Here is a 24,202-nt window from a genome sequence, read left to right on the forward strand (position 1 = left end):
TAATTGGGGCACTGCCACCTGCAGGATACGTCTACCCAGGCTCGCGTCTGCTGAGGATTGGGTATGAACCCTGTAGTGTTTGGTAAATGTGTGTAGGCTAGTCCAGGTGGCTGCCTTACACACTTGTTGCGCCGAGGCCTGGTGCCGAACGGCCCAGGAAGCCCCTACCGCACGTGTAGAGTGTGCCGTAATACCTGCTGGAAGAGGAGAATTTTTGAGGCGGTAGGCCTCTTGTATGGTGGATTTGATCCACCTGGCAAGGGTAGCTTTGGAAGCTGGTAGACCCTTGCGACCGCCTACCAGAAGAAGGAAAAGAGAATCAGACTGTCCTAGACACATAGATACGTAATGCCCTGACAAGGTCAAGCGTATGCAAAGCCTTCTCCACTCTATGAACCTGGACCGGACAGAGGGATGGCAGTGACATTTCCTCATTGAGGTGGAAGTTGGACACAACTTTCAGAAGGAAGGATGGGACAGTACGGAGAACTACCTTGTCCTGGTAAAAAGCCAGGAAGGGTTGTCTGCAGGAGAGTGCTGTGAGTTCAGACACCCTGCGTAACGAGGTGATTGCCACTAGGAAAACCACTTTCTGGGATAGAAGGCGGAGTGAGACTTCCCTAAGGGGTTCAAAAGGTGTTTCCTGCAATGCTGTCAGCACCAGGTTGAGATCCACGTTTCTAGTGGTCGTCTGTAGGGGGGAACCAAATCGGGAAACCCCCTGAAGAAATGTCCTTACTTGGGGCTTGTTAGCAATGCGCCTCTGAAAAAGCACTGAGAGCGCTGACACTTTGCTCTTAAGGGAGGTCAGGGACAGTCTGGCCTCCAGATTCGATTGGAGAAACCCAAGTACCCTGGGGAGGGAATAAGGGAATGGGGTCTGGCCACGAGATTCGCACCAGGTAAAGAAGGCTTTCCAGGTACGGTAATAAATCTTTGCAGAGGTTGGCTTCCGTGCTCTGATCATGGTTCCAATGATGTCAGGAGAGAACCCTGAGTTAAAACCCAGGTCTCAATGGCCATGCCTTCAAATTGAGGGCCCCTGAGTTCTGGTGGTAGAACGGGCCTTGTGACAGAAGATCCGGGCGGTCGGGGAGATGCCAGGGAACGTCTGCTGTGAGCTGCACGATGTCGGCGTACCACGTACGTCTGGGCCAGTCTGGTGCGATTAGGATCGTTGGAACTCCCTCTTGCTTGATCTTCCTCACCACCCTGGATATCAGGGGGAAAGGTGGAAAAATGTACAGGAGCTGGAACTGGGTCCAGTCCTGGACCAGGGCGTCCGCTCCCAGCGCTCGCCGGTCGTGTGTCCTGGCCATGAAGTTGGGGACCTTGGCATTGAAGTGGGATGCCATTAGGTCCACGTCCGGAGTCCCCCAGCGATGGCAGATCTGGCGAAAAACTTCGGGATGGAGAGACCACTCTCCCGAGTCCATTCCTTGCCAGCTGAGGAAGCCTGCTTCCAAGTTGTCCAAACCCGGAATGTGGACCGCAGAGAGAACCGAACCTGTGTCTTCTGCCCAGTGGAGAATGTTGTGTCACTTCTCGCATCGCCTGGGCACTGCAGGTCCCCCCTTGGTGATTCACATATGCCACAGCCGTGGCATTGTCCGACTGTACTCTGATGTGAGGCAACCAGTAAGTGATGGAATGCTCTCAACGCCAGGAGAATGGCATGAATTTCCAAGATGTTGATGGGCATGGTCGCTTCTGCTGGGGACCACTTGCCCTGTGCTCTGTGGTGTAGGTGTACCGCACCCCAACCCGTCAGGCTCGCGTCGATGGTCAGAACCTTCCATTGACCCATGAGAAAGGATTTCCCCTTTGTTAGTAAGGTTGGCTTGAGCCACCAGTGCAGGGACCTCCTGGTTGACGACGTAAACTGGAACTCCCTGTCGAGAGAAAAAGGGTTCCTGTCCCATGACTTGAGGATGGCTAGTTGGAGAGGCCTGAGGTGAAGCTGGGCAAATGGGACCGCTTCTATTGCCGCCACCATCCTGCCAAGGACTCTCATGGCAAACCGGGGAGATTGAGGGGGTTTGCTTAGGAGGGTGCGGACTCCTAAATGGAGAGGCAGCGCCTTGTCCTTGGGAAGGAGCACTAGACCCCTGAAGGTGTTGAATAACATTCCCAGGAAGGTCAGAGACTGACTCGGGGTTGGTGATGACTTTTATAGGTTGACTAACCAGCCCAGGCGACTCAGTGTCGATTGTGACGCTGAGCTCGCAGTCCTTGAAGGTGGGAGCCTTGATAAGGAGATCGTCCAGATATGGAACGACTACTATGCCTCTGGAGTGCAGGACGTCCATGGTGGCTGCCATGACTTTGGTAAACACTCTGGGAGCCGTGGCGAGTCCGAAAGGGAGAGCCACGAACTGGTAGTGGTCCTGGTGGATTGCGAACCTGAGAAATCTCTGATGGGCGGGCGCATTTGGTATATGCAGGTATGTGTCTTGAATGTCTATGGAGGCGAGAAATTCTCCCTTCTCCATGGACGCATTGATGGACTGAAGGGACTCCATGCGAAAATGACGTACCCGTACATATTTGTTGAGCTGTTTTAGGTCCAGTATGGGCCATACGCCGCCTCCTTTCTTGGGGACTACGAATAGATTGGAGTAGAACCCTCGGAAGCGCTGGGCCGCGGGGACCGGTACTATGACTCCTGAACAGGGGGGGAACAGAGAGTCTGTTTGGCGGGTTGGAAGTGAACTTATCTTGTATCCCGAAGACACTAGTTCCCTGACCCACCTGTCTTCTGTAATAGGCAGCCAGACTTGATGAAAGAGCGAAAGACGGCCGCCTACAGGTGGGGTATCTTTCGGAGTCCGTGAGTCAAGATGAGGAGGAAATCTGAGATTTTCCTCCTTTAAAACTTTGACTGGCCTGCTCTTGACTGCCAGGTCTTGTCCGACTTCTACGTCAACCGCGAGTTGTCTCTGCGTGGGGCGCGTTTGTTATTTTGTGCTGGTCGTGAGACGGACCAGCCGGAAGAGTCCTGAAAGGATCGGAATCGTGTTTGGTTGCGCTTCTTGTAAGTGTGTTTGGGCTTCAGTTGGGGGAGAGAGGTACTCTTACCCCTGGTGGCGTTGGATATCATTGTGTCCAACTGTTCACCGAAAAGTCGACCACTGAGGTATGGGAGGTGTATGAGGGACTTCTTTGAGGCTGCATCTGCTTTCCATTCCCACAGCCAGAAGATATGCCGAATCGTGATGGCGTTTGAGGCTATCCCCGCTGCACCCCTAGCAGAATCCAGAGCTGCATGAAGCATGTAATCTGCTACAACTGCTATTTGGGCCGCTTGGTCCGACAGTTCAGGGGTAGATACTTGTAGGTTAGCTTGTAAATTTTGGGCCCAAGACAAGATGGGCTTGGCAGCCCAATCTGAGGTGAACGCGGGAGCCAGGGAGGCCCCTGCGGCCTCGAAAATTGAACGAGCTATGCGTTGTAGCTGCGGGTCTGCTGTGTACCTGAGGGTTGAGCTATCTGGCAATGAAAGGAGTGACTGTGCTGCTAGCCTAGAGACTGGGGGATCCACTTCAGGTGGATCTGTCCATTGTTTGGTGACCTCCTGTGGGAAGGGGTACCGCGCCTACAGATATTTGCGATTAGTAAACTTCTTCTCAGGTTTTGAGAACTGCTTTTTAAGGATCGCTTTAAATTCTGGGTGGTCAAAGAAGACTTTAGGCGGTTTCATAACTCCTTCAAAGGAAATCTTATGTCCTGGTGTCTCTGGGGGTGGATCAGAGATGTCCAGCACCCGATGGATGAGATTAGATCATCAACTAGCACTGTATTGCTAGGGGGGATAAGGATTAGGGACCCTTTGGTTTCCTTGTCTGAGTCGGAATCACAGATGTCTTCCGAATCCTGTGTATCACTAAGGTGTCTCCTGCTGGGTGAACGGAGCGGAGGCCTTCTCTGGTCAGGGATGGCTGTGGGGATCTGTATTGTCTGTCCCTGGCAGGGAACGGTCTAGATGAGCTGGGACTACGGTGTCTCTCCCTAGAAGGGGATGACCGTGTGGTATGGGATGACGCAGATGAACGTGACCTGTGGGTCCGCTTGCGTCCTGACCTAGACGTGGATGGGCCCGTGCCATCATGTCCCCGAGTGGAACTCTCCCTTTGCTGGGTAGTGTTCATAGCCGAGGCATGACTCTGCAGAGCCTGAAGCAATGTGGATGTGAGGTTATCTATAGACTGCGTCATAGATTGCGACATCTGAGTGACCCATTCCGGCGTGGCATTAGACACCGAAGTATTGGCAGGGGCTTCTTGGGGCTCTGGCACAGCAGTCTGGATGCAGTCCTGGCAGTGTGGGTATGTGCTGCCACTGGGGAGAGTATTACTGCAGGCTGTACAGAGTGCATAATAGCAGTCCTGCCTGGTTCTCTTGGACCTTGAGCCCGGCATAGTGTACAGGGGTGGCTATGCAGAGGAGCTTACAGGATTCACAGCCGAGGGAGAGACTCCAGCTGTGATCTTACCCCACCAGTGTGTCTCTAGGTCCAGTGCCGAACATCCACAGTCCTGTGCCCCCCCGGAGACTGGCAGACCGGTAGCTGCAGGGTTAATGTTTTCCTGCAGTAGATAATGGCTGCCGGAGTATGAAGAAGAAGGTGGGCGGAGAGCTGAAAAGAGCGGCAGTGCAGTGAATAACGCACCCTTTCAGTCTGGATCCGCCCCTTCTGTGACACTGTAGTGTGTCATATTCGTCATCCGGGGGGCGGCGGCTTCGGCTAGGTTGGAGCTGCAGTGTAAATTATAAAGCTGATGCGCAAAAGGGCTCCAGGCCGGCGCGAAAGTCCGGGGGGGGGGGCAGGATTTGCAGGATTTGAACCGAACCCCTATATTTGAAGGCAGTAATAGCGGTGGGGATATCAGTGGAAAGGGGGGTCCTTGAAGGGTCCCCCTGAGGCACCATAGCGCTGGTGCTGCCACAGAGACAGTGTGTTTGTATGTGCCATGTCTGCCTGCACTCTCCCCCCCCCCCCCCCCCACCCCCCCGGCCCCAACAGGAGTTCGCAGCAGGGCTGGGGTTCCTGGACTCAGTGCAGTGTGTCAGCTACTGGGAGCTGCAGCTTGCTGCCTGTACAGGCCCTACCTGAGGTGTCTCAACCTAATAGCCCCAGAGGGTTATTAGGGAGGGTGCTGTTGTCACTGTCAGGGGGCTTTATCCTCGCCTCGACCTCAACACAGAGACCAAAAGGAACTGGGGAAGGAGGGGGGGGGGGGGTCTCGGCTTCGAACCAGCACCCGAGAGGCTGGGGAAGGAGCGACATGGTGAATAGTCATCTCGACTTCAACTGTGCACCCCATAAAAGGGGGCAGAGGAAGGAAACATGCCGAGAGTCTCGCAGGAGACCCACTTATCTTCATCTGTAATCCTCGGAAAAAAAATCGGAGTAAAATATTTTAGGTGTGCCTCCTATGCGACACTAAGCAAAAACTGGAGAAGGCTGACGCCGTCCAGGGCTGTATACTGCAAAGGAGGAGCCACAGTTCATCTTTTTCAGATTAAGCATAGTGTCGCCTCCTAGTGGACAGCAGCATAACACCATGGTCCTGTGTCCCCCAATGAGGCGACAGAGTAAGGTACATACCATTGCTGTAGCACACATTTTTTCATTTACAACACAAAAACACTTTGGATCAAAGACAGACTCAAAGATGTGCATTGACATTGAAACTTTTACTGAGTTGCTGAATCCAGCGTTCAGTTACAAATAGAAAATGTAGGAATTAATTGAAGGCACATATTCTAAATAAAACTGTATACATATATATATATTACAAACTTATAAATATGCGTAAAAGACCTGCGTGTGTCAGGACAAAGAATCAGTAGCACACACAAGTCATAATAACTTAATTGTAAAATGTGATCGATCACAGGCACTGAAGTGATCTCACTGGTACATAAAGATAACGTGACAGAATGGAGGGGACAGCAGCTCCTTTTGGCCCCTTTTACTGCCAAAGAGGCATGCATTTAAAATTCCAGAGAAATGTTTTGCAGAGCCCCTCTCCTGACAGGTAAAAGGGGGGATAAATACCTGAGATAAAAATCGGCATTTAATGAACAAAGACACACAAAATAATAGCAGTCAAGCAGTGGTGCACACTAATCTGGTGTACAAAGCAAGGCACTGGTTGAGAGACATTGCATATTATTATTTGCTATAGTGGTAGTCACAATAAGGTAATGTTTTCTTGCACTGTTCCAATCATGGAATAACCAGGAGTCATGTTCAATCTTTGGCTGACAAATGGGTGCCTGAAGCAAGGGGTGGGACAAGTCTGTTATTCAAGACCCATGGCCAGATTTACACAACATGTCTCAGGAGAATAGCAAGTTAACTGATTTCAGGGCAGAAAATTGGCATGTAAAAGGAAAAGCACTCCAAGATCTCTTGTGAAGGCAGCGAGACAAATGTCTGCACCCACAGCACAGACCTATGTGTCGCCACTGGCATTGTGAAATGCAAGCTGTAAAACTACAGGGAAAGCATAGAGGGTCAATATCTGCATTTGGATAGAGCAATAGCTTTGTTCTTCCCTATATGAGAGAATTTTAATGATTTAACTATAGCGGAGGCAAATGGGACAAGAAAGATTTGTCCCCAACCTCATTTACCAATACATTCAATAACTTAATGTCCAGTCATAACCCAAAAGAAAACTAGAGACATGACTTCATTAGTTGACAAGATTTGTCCCATTTCATCAATACAAGTTGGGTTCATCTATTCCTAAGTAAGATTCCCCCAGTAAACAGAAAAGAGAACATGCTGTGGGCAAAACTCAAGGATGCCATGGATTTGATTATTTCTTGCAACCAGTAGAGGTAATGAGTGTGTATTGAATGAATCTAGCCATCATTATGTGTCTTTCTGTTTGCATTGTCGACACGGAGTATTGTACGGCTATTGACGAGAAGTACTGCAGACGTCCCTTTTTACATTTCTGATGGAGCAGTCAAAAGAAGAAGTGCACCGAAAAGGAAACAGGAAAAACACACAGTTCCTTAAAATGTGAGGAAAATAAGAAAAATATTTGTCTTTGGCATAAAACTTAAAACAAAGTCTGCCTCTGTCTGGCAAACTGTACCCAGCCTGAGACATACAGATATGGACATAAATATTTATATACAAACATACCCTGAGCAGACACCCAGGCCCCATCCATCCACAGGGAGGAGATCATGGGGCAGCAAATAGTGCAAAGATTAGCAAGGGTTAAAATAACGATTAAAAGATTAGTCTTTCCCCACCCCTTCTCCATGTATGCATTTATACTGATCAAGCATGCTATTGCTCTGCAAAAGGCTTGTTTAGCCAGCAGTGTATAAAGCTCGGCAGAGGAGACAATAAAGTGCTGTGCGCTCATGAACACAGAAGAACCTATGTACAGGGGAACATGTATCCCAAAGCCTATCCTAAGCTGCTCAAACAAATGAGCACGGAAACACAGTGTTGTGCTCCTGGTGTGAGTTCTGCATCTTTCAAGTCCCACAAAACAGGGACAGACTACAGTTTACAGCACCTGCTGTTTCAGCCAGTTAGTAAGAATGGGGTCTTGTTAGTATAAACATCTGCATGACACTTGGTCCTCTGAAAATGGTGAATAGTGTACTGCTTGCTTTGGCCTATGAGACTTCCAATTTATTTTTATATTTTCGAAATCTAGTATAATGGCTTCTCCAACAAACAGCATCAGACTGCTGGAGCAGAGCTGCTGGTCTGATATCATTGTTAGAACTTTAGTTGTCAGCCTGTACCCCAGAAGTTGTTCTGTTCCCCTCCATACTGGATGACACTCTGGCGGTCCACAGGTGATGGATCATTTGCTTTTTGAAGCATCTCCTCTATGATCTCTTTGACATTAACCGACTCGTTGAGGAAAAAGTCACTGGATAGGATGCTCCCTAGAGTTTCTGGGTAAGGATACCCATGCTGTCCCTGCGTGGTTGTAAGTGGAGGACTACAAGTCAAGTCCAAAATGTCAGGCTCTGGAAAAGGTGTTGGCTGAAACATAGGTAAAGAGAAGTCTAAAGGGAGAGATGCAGAGGGCAGAAGGGGCAAAGACTGACGAAGAGCATTCTGACGGGATTCTTCATGCTTGCGTTTTACACTCGTATCCATTTGCTTGAGTTCCTCTTGGACCTTATACACACATACCTCTGGAATTTTTATGCCTGGACAGTGGAGAAAGAAAGAAAAAAATACAGTTAAGTTAACATTCATACACTGGATGTATTGTAGGTACTCGATGACAGCTACTTACCCACTTGCTTGTGTTTGTCCTTAGTTTTTAAACGTACAATCTGTAGGTAGCTACTGCTTGTTATGTCAGAAATCACAGATGCCATCCGACTCCAGACTCTGAGCAAAGAGCCGCACAACATGTAATAATGTCGAAGACGTAGACCTTGTATACACTCCGTTCCTTGCTGCACAGTTTTACAATTGCCATTCCTACATATTGAAATAAATAAAGCCAATGAACCAAAATATATTTACAACAATATTTGCTTGTCAAACTTCTATGCAAAGGGAAAAAAAACTAAGACTAAGAGGTCTGCCTCAGCAATCACAACTGTAATGGTGATAGACTAAGAATTTTCCAGCTTGAAGGGATCCTGTCTGGGATATAAAAAAAAAATCTCAATCTGTAGCTTGGATCTTGTGAAAAAAAAAATCTGCTATACTCATCTACTTCACCTGCAGGAGACCCCATGGTATGCTCCAGAAGTGTTGATGTCACAGTTCTGTGGCAGGACCGCTTGGGGTCTGTTAATGGCTGCAGCGATCAGGTGACTAGGGCAGTGTGTCATCGGAGAAACATCTGAAAAAGCTCTGTTCTGGGGACACCTGGCCCCCCAACAGTGCCAGTTTGTGACGGTGTGATGGCAGATTTTGGGACTTTCACTGAAACCAAGCTTCTGTTTAAGCTTTCACTTCATTTAGCTTGAACAACACCATTTATTTATATTTAAAACAACGTTTCTACACTCCCCTTATAGCATAGACACTTGTGAAGACCCAGGCTCTTCCATGGGAGTAACGCTACTCAGACAACGCAGGGTGAGGGTAAAACAGCGTGGCAATAATTTATTGAACCACAAATCGAAAAATAAAAACATAGAATAGTCCAAGCAAATACCGAAGATGGTACAGCATTACACAGTCTCACCCTTCCTTCTCCGCCCGCCTGGGATAGAACAGCTGTGACTTTGGAGACTTCCAGGGCCGACTACAGCAACCAGTGGACCCCTGCTTCTGGCGGGCCCCCACAGAGAGGAGGTATTGGCAAGCTTAGGAAGCTAGCAGTCCATCGAGGTACAAGACCAGGAGACCCGAGGGTCCCACCCTGGCCTCTCCGAGAGTTTCCATGGGGCCAGGTGACAGGTGGGTCCCTCCTGGCAACTCCAAATGTCTCCGTGGGTTCCTCCTAGCAACCCCAAAACAACATATCCATGGGGCCAGGTGACTTCTTTGTCCTCTCCTGGTCTCCCCAAAAGTATTCATGGTCTCTCTGATGGTCAATGGAGCAGATCCGTATCTTTCCAGTCAGGGTCGTACCCTTAGACTAGAATCATGTAGAATTAAAATCTGTGTCTCTTTGGGTGATGCCATGCAATCCATCTACTGTCCTGAAGGATGTCTCTCATTCTCCTTGTAAAGTCTTTCTCCAATATCTGCTTCAAGTCTCTCTGCTACAGAAGCACATGTCCTTTCTGCTTCTCTGGGCTCAAGTCTAACTCCTACAGAAGCATATCTCCTTTTTAAGAACACATCCACAGGTCAAGGGGTTTTTGGAGGGCAGCCTCACATGGCTCACATTAGCTAATCAATTTACATAGCTGGTATCACAGGGGCTGTTGTAAATAAACATCTAGCTGACCTTTAGTACAATTTGTCATTAGCATAGTAAACATGATGGTTTACAAATGAATAGAATTCAGCATTCAGAGTTATACAAATATACAAATACTGGTCTGTCCACAGCCACAGAGATACAGATATACAGCTCTGGCAAAAATTAAGAGACCACTTCAAAATTTTAATTTTCTCAGCTTTTTCTCTTTATAGGTATGTTTGAGTAAAATGTACATTGTTGTTTTATTCTATAAACTACTGACAACATGTCTCCGAAATTTAAAGCTAAAAAATTTGTATTTATTTGCAGCAAATGAGAAATCATCAAAATAATAAAAAAAGAAACAGTGCTTTCAGAAAACAAGTTCTTATTCATTTAGAAACAATACTCATGTTTTAACTCAGGAAGAGTTCAGAAATCAATATTTGATGGAATAACTATGATTTTTAATCACAGCTTTCATGCGTCTTGCCATGCTTTCCACCAGCCTTTCACACTGCTATTGGGTGACCTTATGCCACTCCTGGCACAAAAATTTAAGCATTTCTTCTTTGGTTGATGGCTTGTGACTATCCCATCTTCCTCTTGATTACATTCCAGAGGTTTTCAATGGGGTTCAGGTCTGGAGATTGGGCTGGCCATGACAGGGTCTTGATGTGGTGCTCCTTCATCCACATATTGATTGACCCTATGTGGCATGGGGCATTATCCTGCTGGAAAAAACAGTCCTCAGAGTTGGGGAATATTGCCTGACCAGAAGGAAGCAAGTGTTTTTCCAAGGATAACCTTGTATGCGGCTTGATTCATACACCCTTCGCAAAGATTAACCTGACCAATTCCAGCCTTGCTGAAGCATCCCCAGATCATCACCGATCCTCCACCAAATTTCACAGCGGGTGCAAGACACTGTGGCTTGTATGCCTCTCCAGGTCTCCGTCTAACCATTAGACGACCAGGTGTTGGGCAAAGCTGAAAATTAGACTCATCAGAGAAGATTATCTTACTCCAGTCCTCTATGGTCCAATCCTTATGGTCTTTGGCAAACTTCAGCTTGGCTCTCCTTTGCTTCTCATTGATGAAAGGCTTTTTTCTAGCTTTACAAAACTTGAGGCCTGCCTCTAGGAGCCTGTTATGAACTGTTCTTGCCGTGCACTTCACCCCAGCTGCATTTGCCATTCATTCTGTACTTGATGTCATTCTGCGGTTGCTGAGTGACATTCGACATCCCGATCAGTGGAGAGTCGCTTTCGCCCTCTGCCGGTCTGTAGCTTTGTTGTCCCCAATGTCTGCTGCTTGACCTTGTTGTAATGGACTGCCGTCTTCGAAATTTTAAGGATGGAGGCAACATGCCGCTCACTGTATCCCTGTGTCAATAAAGCCAGAATTGAGCCCTTCTTTCCCTCACTCAAGACTTTTCTTTTCAACTCCTTTGGCATGGTTAAAAGTTATTTTTTCATTCAAATTACTTTTGGGCTATTCCTAGCACTTGTTTTGCCATCCAGCTTGTCCTATTGCGAGAGGATTGTGAAGACCACAGCAGTGTTTTTTAAACTTTCCCTTGTTACACAAGATTCGGTCAGGCGATCACCTAATCAGAAGCACATTAAGCAGAATGAGGTGTACTTTGGTTGGAATTCAACTGACACTGGAATGGAATGGCGGTCAGACATGTAGAGATGGTGATTTTTAAAAAAAAACTGTGCAGTGGTCTCTTAATTTTTGCCAGAGCTGTATTTACAAGTCAATTTAAACACAATAGTGTACTTCTCTTGGCTTAACTAATCTAATCGTCTGGCTTATTAAGATTTTAAGCTGTATCGTCACAACTCTGAACATAGCCAAATTATCTTACCACATGGTATGGGAGCAGTTGCTTAAAGAGAATTCATACTGACGATCCCAATGCTCCTGAGCCTCCAGTGCAGATACCTGTAAGTTATTAAAATTAAAGTTTTGTAGCACATCAATCTCAGACAATGAAAACATGCCAGCATTAAACCCGTATCACTTGCTTTTACATTTTGGTGCGGCACAGCCCAGCATTGCACTAAAAGTTAAGTCCAGGTAAAACTTTGTTATGCCCAGCACCGAGCCTATCCTATGATTCAAAGAAATGATTCATGTGTTCTGCATTAGAATGATCACTATATCAGTTTTGGCTGTACTTTTTTTTTTAAAAGTGTTAACTATTACCTATTAAAAGGAGTGTATTTTTTTTTGCATTAATGAGCGAGCGCTCACCATACTCAGGAGGTGATGGCTGAATATTATAGCCGGGTCCTCCCCCTAACAATCGCGATTGTTAACTTGTTAAATGCCACTGTCAATCTCTGACAGGTGATAACCCCTGTGCTTGTTCTTACAGAGCTCCTTTGAAACCCTGCCTGTGGCCGGGCTCCAAAGGAAACTGGGATTTCTGCTATATGCAGCGATACTGTGGCATCTTCAAGTCCCTGCAGCTGATCTCTCACTTCCTCTTCATGATCAATTTGTACAAAGGAGGGGACAGTGACGCCAGCGCTGATTGGGCACCGGGCTCATGAATCATAACAACTGCATGAGAGCCCCGGGAACATGAGTGCAAACACCGCTGGAATGGCACGGGAGGGAAGTAGAAGCTTTTTTTTTACTTTATTGGGGCCAAACATTTAGATCAAGAAGGGGTTTTCCTAGTACTGGACAACCAACCTCTGTCAATTGCGGCAGCATTATCTAAGTGGTTAAAATGGGGCTAAAAGATTCCCCATCGCGGAATCGACCCGCTGCGAGTAATCGTAATCGAGAGTGCCAATTATTGTCATGGTACCCTGAGGTCATTTGATGACCCCAGGGAACGGTGGCCTGTGAGATCCTGCTATATGCTGGGTCTTACATGCTATTGTCAGTGACTCACTGACAGGTCTCCGGCACTGCAGTACAAGAGCACTGCAATGCATGAGACCAGAGATCAAAGTAAAAAAAAAAAATGTAATGTCCCACAGTGGTACTGAGTTTTTAAAAAAAAAAAAAAAAAAAAAAAGGCGCAAAAAAAAAATCACAAAAAAACATTTGCCACTAAAAATGCATCGTTTTCATTAAATGAGAAAATGTATACATAATTGGTATTGCTGCGTTCGTAAAGAGTCGATCTATAAAATGGTCATGTTTTTTATACCATACGGCAAACGTAAAAAAAATAAGAACACACTAAAAATGTCGCTTTTTCATTATACTGACACACAAAAAAGTTGAATACAAAGCAATCAAAAAAGACGTAAAAAAAAAAGAAAAAAAATGGTATAAATGCGACGCCAATCCATCACGCAAAAAACAAGCCGAAATGTGGCTTGTAAAAAAGATACAGCTCTCAGAATATGACAATGCAAAAACAAATTCCTTTTTGCTTTTGGTAGCAAAGCATAAAAAGACAATATAAATCTATCGCTTTAATCGTTCTGACCCAACGAACAAATTGGTGTTATCACTTTTACTACACTATGAACCGCGCAGAAAAAAAATAAAACAATTAAATCGCTGGTGTTTGTTCATTGTGCGTCTAAATAATCTGAATAAAAAGTTATAAAAAATGTTGTGCCCCAAAATTGCACCAAAAAAATCTCCAACTCTTCGCACAAAAAATAAGCCCTCATATAGCTCTGTTGGCCAAAAAAATAAAGTTACAGATCTCAGAATATGGCGACAAAAAACTTTTTCCTCATAGAAAAAGCATTTTTACTGTTTGATAGCATCAAAACATAAACAAAACCGATATAAATCTGGTATCAAAGTAATCGCACCAACCCAAGAAATAAAGCCGCCTTATTACTTATACTGCACGGACGGAAAACGGTGCAAAAATAAAAATAATCACTATTTTTGTAGTGCTGTCTATTTGTTCATTCTGCCTCCCAGAAATCAGAATAAGATTCGGGTCACATTTATCCTGCGCTCTCCACTGAGCGCTTAAGTTGAGGTTTCCGTGATAAATTCCAAATAACGCGATTCAGACAAAACCCCTGACGGAACCACTCACTATAATGAGGCAGATGGAGTCACTTTGGACTCAGTCTAGTCTCTGTGCCAATTTTGTGGACGACCACCGTTTTGTGCATGCCTGAAAAGATGGATACCACCAGAGCAGATGGCAAATGGACTCCAAAGTGTCTCCAACTGCCCCTATTATGGTAGGTGGTTCCTTTGGAGGTTTTGTCCGAATCACATTTTTGTGGGATTTACACGGAAACCCTGAGGTAAGTGCTCAGCGCAGAACACAAGAATATGATCCCTGCCTTATACTGAAAGTGATAAAAAATGATGCACCCCAAAATGTTACCAATTAAAACCCTAATTTATCACGCACAAAACCAGGTCCGTCACTGGAAATATAGGGCGTTACTGGTAGAACAAAGACACTGGAAAATTAACATGGCTCCTGCCCCCTCAAATAAAATCCAGTGAACTATGCGCTCCCAAATCCAAATGACTAGCTCTTTCTGAGCCACATTGTGCCTAAACCACAGTAAGTGGCCACATGTTTGGCATTATTGTAGCGGGGAGAGTGCTCTTAACGTTCATGTTATAAAATTCTGTGAGGCACCTCTGTGTTCAAAATACTCACCACACCCCTAGATGAATTCCTTAGGCAGTGAAGTTTCCCATATGAGGTCACTTTGGGGGTTTCTGCTGTTCTGGCACCTCAGGGGCTCAGCTAATGGAGTCCACAATCTATTCAAACGGAATCTACGTTCTAAAAGCCAAGTAGCACTTCTTCCCATCTGATCCCTGCCGTGTGCTCAAACAGTAGTGTACGACCACATATGGGGTACAGCCACGTTCAGGAAAAATTGCACAACAAATTATGGTGTCCATTTTGTCCCATTATCCCTTGTGTAAATTATAAATTTGTTGCCAAGACAGTATTGTAGTTAACAAATATGCAATTTTTTGTTTTCACATCTAAATGTTATAAAGATTTGTGAATCACCTGTATGTTAAAAATGCTCAGTACACCCCTAGATAAATTCCTTGAGGGGTCCAGTTTCCAAAATGGGGTCACTTGGGGGTTTCTGCTGTTTTGACATGTCAGGGGCTCTGGAAATGCGACGTGGCATTCACAATCAATTCCAGACAAATTTATACTCCAAAAATCAAATAGCTCTCTTTCCTTTCCAAGCCCTGCCATGTGCTCAAACAGCAGTTTTTGACCGGGTATCATCGTGTTCAGGAGAAATTGTTTAACAAATTATAGGGTCCGTTTTTTGTTATCTATTGTGAAAATTACAAATTTGGGGCTAAAAACATTTTAGCAGAAAAAAAAAACCTTAATTTTTGTTTTCATATCTACATTTCAAAAAGTTCTCTGAAGCAACAAGCTCAACACACCCCTATAGGAATTCCAAAATGGGGTCACTTGTGGGGGTTTTTGACTACATGTTGGGTATCGATGTGCTCAGAAGAAAGTGGGAAACAAACTGTGGGGTCCACTTTTTCATGTTACCTCTTGCAAAAGTGAAAAATGCAGGGCTAAAGCAACATTTTCGTGAAAAAAATGAAAAGTTTTCAATATGACGACCTAATGTTCTCAAATTCTGTGTACTAAATGTGAGTTCAAAATACTCATTATGCCCCTGGATAAAATCCTTGAGAGGTGTGGTTTCCAAAATGTGGTCACTTGTGGGGGTTGTCTGCTGTTTGGGTGCCTTTAGGGCAATACAAATGCAACATGGTGCCCCCAATCTATTTCAGTCAAATTTGAGTTCCAAAACTCAAATGCCGCTCCGTCCATTCCGAGCCCTGCCGTTTGTCCAACAAACAGAGGTTTCAGGGCACATGTGGGGTATCAGTGCTCTCAGAAGAAACTAGGTAACAAATAGTGTGGACCATTTTCTTGTGCTATTCCTTGTAAGAGGGAAAAAATTGGGGCTAAAGCAACATCTTAGAGTAAAAATTACAATTTATTTTTTCATTCGACTTTGTATTAATTCCTGTGTAGCACTGGAAGGGTTAAATTAAAATGTTAGCACTTTTGGGGAGTTTCCAGCACATAGGCCCCTCAAAGGCCATATAAATGTGAATAGGTCTCTGAAGAAACAGGTTTTGTAAATTTCTAGAAAAAATGAGAAATTGCTGCTAAACGTTTAACTCCTCTAACACCCTACCAAATTAAAATGTTGGTTGAAAAATGATACAGATGTAAAGTAGTCATATGGAAAACGTTATTTAGAGAAGGGATTCAGAGAGTGAGTGTAGGTCAAGGTGTTTAAGATTTCTGCGAGGGTGTGCAAGTTTTATGGAGTGGGGTTTGTTGCCCTGGAGAGGGTAGAGAATGTAAGTAAGTTGTGGTCAAAAAGAGGGAGAGGCGAGTTAGAGAGGTTAGATAGGGAACAGAGGCGGGTGAAGACACCATGATTTTAAGACTGTGACCAAGACCCTGAATGGGCCCAAAACATTGGCCTCTACTGTATATATGGATTCAAAAGATGAAATAGAAAACATTTCTCTAAGCAGTTACGCCTTTAAAGTGCTGTGGTTAACTATTTTATGTCTATTGGATGCATTTCCTATCATATAACACCATAAATTTACCAGTGCCGACTATAACGCTTCTACATTTGAACCTACAATAGTCTGATCATTTGTACTATATACTGCAGTACCACAGTATTGCAGTATATAGTGAAAACTCTAGTCTCCTATACCCTCACAGAAGTACGAGATGACAGCGACGGGTGCCTTCAGCAGGATGTCATACTAACCAATCAGTCTTCCGCGATCGTGTCATGGTGTTTGATGGTAGCCGATGCATGTGTGCACGTTCCATTTAAATGCAGCAGTCACCTATTACAGACAGATGTCAGCTATGTAATATTGCTGGCACCTGCTGCATATGGAGGGAGCTCAGCTCCAGAGGCTCATCCACACAATACAGGAAGGGGTTAAGTAGATCTACCTAATGATCTGTACAGTCATAGCCAAAAGTTTTGAGACTGACACAAATTTTGCTCCTTCAGTTTGTATAATGGAAATTTACATTAAATGGGTTGTCCACTGCCAGGACAACTTGATCTAAATGTTCAACCCCAATAAGATAAAAAAAAAAATCTTATACTCACCTCTCGTGCCGGCCTCAGCACTCGCGTTCCCAGGGCTCTCGTGCAGTTATATGACACATGAGCCAGGCGCCCAATCAGTGCTGGCGTCACAGTCCCCACTTCGGACGTTTTGAACATGAAGTAGTAGTCTGGGCTAGGGGTGCTCTCTGACTTCCTCTTCATGTTCAATTCATACGAAGTCGGAGACAGTGACGCCAGCACTGATTGGGCGCCAGACTCCAGTGTCATAATAAAACCGCACTAGGGCCCCAGGACCGCAAGTGCTGACACCAGAAAGGCGCCGGCACGGGAGGGGAGTATAAGCTTTTTTATTTTATCGGGGTCAAACATTAATAACAAGAAGGGGCTGTCCTTGTAGTGGACAACCCATTTAACTCAATATTGTTATGAAGAGAGATCATATGAATTGAAAAAAAAATGCAAAGTCATTCCTTGCTGAAAATTAATTTAAAGGGGTGGTCCGAATACAAAGTCATTTTCCTCCTAAATCCCCTATCCCCTATCTATTTAGTGCCATAAACTAAACTATTTTCTAATATACTTGTATAAAAAAATTCACTATCCTTCTCCAACTACACTGTTTAACTGCTATTCAAATTTTTTTTTTGCCTACTTCCTTTCTGATGACGCTTCCTTTCAGAGTCCCAGTGCATACTGACATACTCAAACAAAGCATCATCAGAGGGCAGAGGCTGAGATCACTGTCGCAGCCCCTGCCCCCTCCCTGAAATGAAGCGTCATCAGCGTGATGCTTGTTCCTGGGTCTGGGCTAGTCCCTGCGCGCTGTACACAAACACAGCACTCACTCCGTTGCCAGCTTGGATCAGCAGTAACAAGCCGGAAACAGAGCGGTGTCAGAATACCTGGTGTGCAGAGACCAGCAACGCCACAGCAAGTGACATCACTTGTCTCTGCACGCAGAGTATTGTGACACTGCTCTGTTGCCGGCTCGTTAATGCTGATCTGAGCCGGCAACAGAGAGCGCGCTGTGATTGTGGCCATCACACAGGGACTAGCCCACTCCTTGAAACAAACGTCACTGACAACACTTCGTTTCAAGGAGGAGGCAAAGGCTGTGGAAGAGGAAGTTTTGTTTCAGCATCCAGCATACACTGAGATTCTCAATCATCAGAAAGGAAGTAGAGGAAAAAAAAATAGAATAGCAGTTAGTGTAGTTAGGGATGCAGAGGGAATTTTTAATGCAAGTATAAGAGAAAATAGTTTAGATTACGGAACTAAATAGATAGGGACTTTGAATGAAAATTACTTTGCCTTTGGACCATCTCTTCAAGTCACAAAAAAACAAAAATAAAAAACACAAAAAAAAAACACACTTTCACTGATTTTCAGCCCTGCCAAAAAAAAACAACTAACATAATTTCAGTGAGAATTTTGTTTGCTCAGGAGAAAGTGTTAAAGACAAGGAAGCAGATATCACTATCATTGAATTATAAGAGCAGTCTGGTTGCTTTTAAAGGAGGCTGGTGTTTGAAATCATTGTCTTCTGTTAACCATGGTTACCTCCAAGAAAATGTGCAGTCATCATTGCTTTGCATCAAAAGGGCTTTAAATGCAAACATTTATCGGATCATAAACCTCAAAGAGAGGTTTACTTACTGTGAAGAAAGCTCCAGAGCACCCATGAAAAAGGCGCAGCAAGTGAGCATTTCTGCTACACACAGGTGATCTGATAATCACCTGTGTGTAGCACAGGGGATCAGATGACCGCAGCTTCTAGTCTCCCATGGAGACTATTGAAGCATATAAAGAGTAAAAAAAAATGTTTTTTTAAAAAAAAAATATATAAAAAAGTTTAAAATTACCCCCCTTTCGCCCCATTCAAAATAAAAAAAAATATAAAAAAAAAATCAAACACACATATTTGGCATCGCCGCGTTCTGAATCGCCCAATCAAATATATAAAAAGAATCCGATAGGTAAAAGGCACAATGAGAAAAAAAATCAAAATGCCAGAATTTCATTTTTTTTTGGTCGCCGCAACATTGCAATAAAAAGCAGTAATGGGCGATCAAAACATGGAATCTACCCCAAAATGCTATCATTAAAAACGTCAGCTCAGCGCGCAAAAAAATAAGCCTTCACCCGGCCCCAGATCCTGAAAAATGGAGACGCTATGGGTCTTGGAAAATGGTGACTTTTTTTTTTTAAACAAACGTTGGATTTTTTTTTTCACCACTTAAATAAAAAAGAACCTATACATGTCTGGTACCTACAAACTCGTAATGGCCTGGGGAATCACAATATGGTAGGTCAGTATTAGCATTTAGTGAACATGGTAAAAAAAAAAAAAAAAAAAACCTAAACTGTAGAATTGCACATTTTTGCAATTTCACTTCACTTGGAATTTTTTTCTTCTCCAGTACATAATATGGTAAAACCAATAGTGTCTTCAAAAGTACAACTTGTCCCACAAAAAATAAGCCCTCACACGGCCATATTGACTGAAAAATGAAAAAGTTATGGCTCTGGGAAGAAGGGGAGCAAAAAATGAAACCACCAAAACGGAAAATGGCCCTGGGGTGAAGGGGATAAACTTGGGAAAATCACAAAAATAAATGTGTTTCACATATTGCTGTACCTGCTCTATCTCTCTAAAAAACGCAGGTATCAGGTTTTGCTGCATTTTTGCACTTACTCATTTGCTTTCTATGGGTGAAAAAACGGTGAAAGACACATGTTGCAGTTTTCAAAAACGCAGCAGTTTTCCAAATCAGTCAGGGAAAAAAACAATGTGTATGCATGATATTTCGGATATCTCAGCTTTAAAAAAAAAAATAAAAAAAAATGATAGCCTTAAAAGTTGTAGGGTCATAGCAAGGCAGTGATGTGATATACCATATTTTTTGGTCTATAAGACGCACTTTTTTCCTCCAAAATTTTGGAGGAAAGTGTGTGTGTGTGTGTGTGTGTGTGTGTGTGTGTGTGTGTGTGTGTGTGTGTATGTGTGTATGTGTATGTGTGTATGTGTATGTGTGTATGTGTATGTGTGTATGTGTATGTGTGTATATGTCCGGATGTACCTTACAGTGTGGCTGTGAGGGGAAAGCGGCTGCGGAGCGGGTCACAGTAGCCGGCTGCTGCAGCCAACACTGTGCCCGCTGTAAAAGAAAGTGAATAGTCACTGCTCCCCATGCCCATAGACCGGCCCACCTCTATGAACTGAAGCCGGCGCCGAGAGGTGGGCCTATGGGAGTGGAGAGCAGTGACTATTCATTCTCTTTAATAGCGGGCACACGTGAATGCCTAGCCGCTGCAGGAGCCGATGACCATAGTCCTGGGCGTGGGGAGCAGTGAATATTCCGGCAACTGATCTCGGCACGAGGGGGCGCATGGCAGTGAAATTATGCACTGCTTACACGCTGAAATTAGCTGCTGACATCAGAGGGAGATGATGGTGATTATTATTTTCTTATGTGTGCGGCGTGAGGGGGGCCATGTATACCAGGATCGGGATTGGGATGGAGGTCATGTACACCAGGATGGGGCTGGGAGGCCATGTATACCAGGATGGTGGGGGGTGGCCATGTATACCAGGATGGTGGGGGGTGGCCATGTATACCAGGATGGTGGGGGGTGGCCATGTATAACAGGATGGTGGGGGGTGTCCAGGTATACCAGGATAGGGGGGTGGCCAGGTATACCAGGATAGGGGGGTGGCCAGGTATACCAGGATAGGGGGGTGGCCAGGTATACCAGGATAGGGTAGGGGTGGCCAGGTATACCAGGATAGGGTAGGGGTGGCCAGGTATACCAGGATAGGGTTTGGGTGGCCAGGTATACCAGGATAGGGGGGTGGCCAGGTATACCAGGATAGGGGGGTGGCCAGGTATACCAGGATAGGGTAGGGGTGGCCAGGTATACCAGGATAGGGTAGGGGTGGCCAGGTATACCAGGATAGGGTAGGGGTGGCCAGGTATACCAGGATAGGGTAGGGGTGGCCAGGTATACCAGGATAGGGGTGGGGGGGCCAGGTATACCAGGATAGGGGTGGGGGGGCCATGTATACCAGGATAGGGGAGGGGTGGGGGGGCCATGTATACCAGGATAGGGGAGGGTGGGGGGGGCCATGTATACCAGGATAGGGGAGGGTGGGGGGGGCCATGTATACCAGGATAGGGGAGGGTGGGGGGGGGCCATGTATACCAGGATAGGGGAGGGTGGGGGGGGGCCATGTATACCAGGATAGGGGAGGGTGGGGGGGGGCCATGTATACCAGGATAGGGGAGGGTGGGGGGGGGCCATGTATACCAGGATAGGGGAGGGTGGGGGGGGGCCATGTATACCAGGATAGGGGAGGGGTGGGGGGGCCATGTATACCAGGATAGGGGAGGGGTGGGGGGGCCATGTATACCAGGATAGGGGAGGGGTGGGGGGGGCCATGTATACCAGGATAGGGGAGGGGTGGGGGGGCCATGTATACCAGGATAGGGGAGGGGTGGGGGGGCCATGTATACCAGGATAGGGGAGGGGTGGGGGGGCCATGTATACCAGGAAAGGGAGGCCATGTATACCAGGAAAGGGAGGCCATGTATACCAGGAAAGGGAGGCCATGTATACCAGGAAAGGGAGGCCATGTATACCAGGAAAGGGAGGCCATGTATACCAGGATGGGGGATGTTAGTACAGAATTGGGGGACATTACCCCTATAACAGAGTCCGCAGCAGAACCCCCCCCCTTCTCCCCACAAAACAGTCCGTTATGACCACATGTTTTTTTTTTTTTGCTTCAATTTCTTTTCTATTTTCCTTCTCTAAAACCTAGGCACGTCTTAAAGTCCGAAAAATACAATATATAGCAAATTGATAGTATATGGTAATAGTGCAGGGTCTACAATGAGCAAAAACATACCTTACAATACTTGCTCAGCAAGCTATCCAGCGTTTCTGGTTGGCTCTGTTTCCCAATATTTGGTTTGTACAGGTTATAATACTTCCCTAGTTTATGCTCAGCCAAGACAGCAGAGTACATGTCGCCTCGTACCTGGAGATAAAATTGTATAAATTCACTTATACAAGTCGTAGGCTGCAAATTAAAGAGGTACTCCTCCCATTTTATTTTTTTTATTTAATTTTACTCACTTATATAGAGCCATTAATTCCACAGCACTTTAAAGACATTATCAATTTCCCATCAAAGTTTTCATCCTTTTAATATACCGCAATCATATTATATGGCACAATGTACTCACAATTACTCATTTTGACTTTCTGCCCAGTTAATTCTTCTCTTTTCCATTAGGTTAATGACATCAAGTGATTAAAAACAGACTAGTTGAATCCTTCTAAGCTCCATGTAGAAACGAGAAGTGAATTTTCTCTGCATGAGCCATCACTGCAAAGTCCATGGCGGGTGGGGGGTTAGGAGCTGAACATGGAGATGACTCATGCAGGGAAGAGAGACTTCCTGCTTCCACATAGTGCAGAGAAAAGAGAAGAATTACTTGGGTAGACAGGCAAGATGAGCATTTGTAAGTACACAGTGCTATATAAAATGATGACAACAATATATTAACAAAATAAAAATTTTGATTGGAGTGCTTCTTTAAGAAACAATATGTACACATGCACAAACCTTATATGACCGGTAGAAGCCTTCATTTGGTGCCTTTAAATCGTCAGATTTTTCCAGAGCTTTGTCCCAACTCATGCCACGATCCACACTGATCTGTAGAAACGAAAAAGAGTCAGTTAGTGTGGCGCTAAATGCTCTCTTGATGTAATAGAAGAAAAGCAAACAAAGGTTGGTATCCCCAAACAAAATCAAAGGAAACAGAATATTCATTTCTTCACCTTATAAAATACTACTTGTCCATCCTGAGGATGCCCTGGAGTCAAGTACGTTTCTTTACTTTCCTGATAGATCTCATCCACTCCAGGTGCTAGATCTAGCACACGCACATAAAGTAATATATATTACAAACAATTTGAACACAGTGTCACACACAAACAATGAGCAATCTTTGGCTTTCTTTATAGACACATGCTTTAATAACACGTCATTCATCTCACCCAGAATGCCCATGTCATATTTCCCATCCTTCTTATCTTTCTCAATAAGGTAGTCAAATGTTTCAGAGAAAAACTGAAATAGGCTGTTTTGCTTGTGGACTTCCAGACCCAGCATCCGATTCAGGAACTTTGTCACAGAACACTCTATTGGACATCAAAATAACAAAGAAATCAGAGGTTGCTTCAAGAAAGTGATGAAATGGACATGGATTATGGTATTAAATGGCCGTCAATGCAAAAAGTGAAATATGTTGTAGACGTTCACCATCAAAAGGCTAGCAGCTCAGGAACTAGTGGTAAGCCTACAAAATGCTTTCATTTAGCTTCCAAGTACAGAATGTCCCTTCTACAACTGATGGGAGTCTGTAACATACCTTTATCAACAACAACATTGTACTTTGTCTCTTTGCAGCAAATTCCCACTGACAGCAACCCCTGCTTCATATCTATGGAGAAATGAAATCTGGTCAAGTATACTTAAAAAAAAAAACAAGAAGTCACCTGGTAGTGCCCTGCACACAGTATAAAAGAAATCTAAGTATTGCACAAGCAAAAACTGTATATGGTAGGTACAAGAGACAGTACTGTCAATTCAGGAATTGTGTAGTGATGTTACTTTGGTTACCATATGATAAGGACAGAAAAACCCTATTTATGGAATTGATAGAAGCACATGGACATTCCTACATGCTTCAGAGTTTGTATTTAGCTATGGAAATACTTTAGAGTCATAGTTAATCACTGAATTACTATGATCTTAAAGCCACATTGAAGCAATCGCACGCAGAGCTCGTATCTTTCTTGGCAGATAATGGCTGAAATATTCAGCCATCATCTGGCTCTAACAGATCGCTGCTGTTAAGTACCGCTGTCAATCTGTGACAGCAACATTAAAAGCGCACAGGTGGGGGGATCGATCTACGGCATCAAAGGATGCTGATATGTTGTCATGACAGCCAGGGGCCTGATGAAGACCCCTGTATCTGTCATCACGGTACTCCTGTGAAAACACAGGCATTCATAAGACATTGTGATTTTTGCTATATACAGCAATGCTGTGGCATTGCAGTATATAGCACAAGCGATCAGATGATCACAGCTTCATGTTCCCATAGGGGACTAATAAATACTGTTAAAAGTAAAAAAAAAATAGTTTTAAAAAATATAAACGTTTAAAATCACCCCCTTTCCCAC

General features: G+C 44.8%; 1 protein-coding gene across 3 annotated transcripts in view; it reads right to left on the reverse strand.

The window, feature by feature from the left end:
• Positions 1-5,682: 5,682 nt before the first annotated feature.
• The window catches only part of SBNO2 (strawberry notch homolog 2), a 94,696-nt gene continuing 76,176 nt past the window's right edge, over positions 5,683-24,202 (reverse strand). For all 3 annotated transcript variants that reach the window (XM_073685957.1, XM_073685966.1, XM_073685974.1), the window contains 8 exons: positions 23,383-23,454; positions 23,009-23,152; positions 22,790-22,884; positions 22,572-22,664; positions 21,849-21,980; positions 11,740-11,816; positions 8,292-8,482; positions 5,683-8,202 (listed from right to left, as the gene is read on the reverse strand). In XM_073685957.1, coding sequence (XP_073542058.1) covers positions 7,775-8,202; positions 8,292-8,482; positions 11,740-11,816; positions 21,849-21,980; positions 22,572-22,664; positions 22,790-22,884; positions 23,009-23,152; positions 23,383-23,454 — 1,232 coding nt within the window. In that variant the 3' untranslated portion in view covers positions 5,683-7,774. The remainder of the gene's footprint in view (positions 8,203-8,291; positions 8,483-11,739; positions 11,817-21,848; positions 21,981-22,571; positions 22,665-22,789; positions 22,885-23,008; positions 23,153-23,382; positions 23,455-24,202) is intronic.

This window comes from Phyllobates terribilis, unplaced genomic scaffold (genome assembly GCF_046119375.1).
Source record: "Phyllobates terribilis strain yellow unplaced genomic scaffold, ASM4611937v1 Scaffold_1__5_contigs__length_1240528914, whole genome shotgun sequence".
In the NCBI taxonomy this organism is placed as follows: Eukaryota; Metazoa; Chordata; class Amphibia; order Anura; family Dendrobatidae; genus Phyllobates; species Phyllobates terribilis.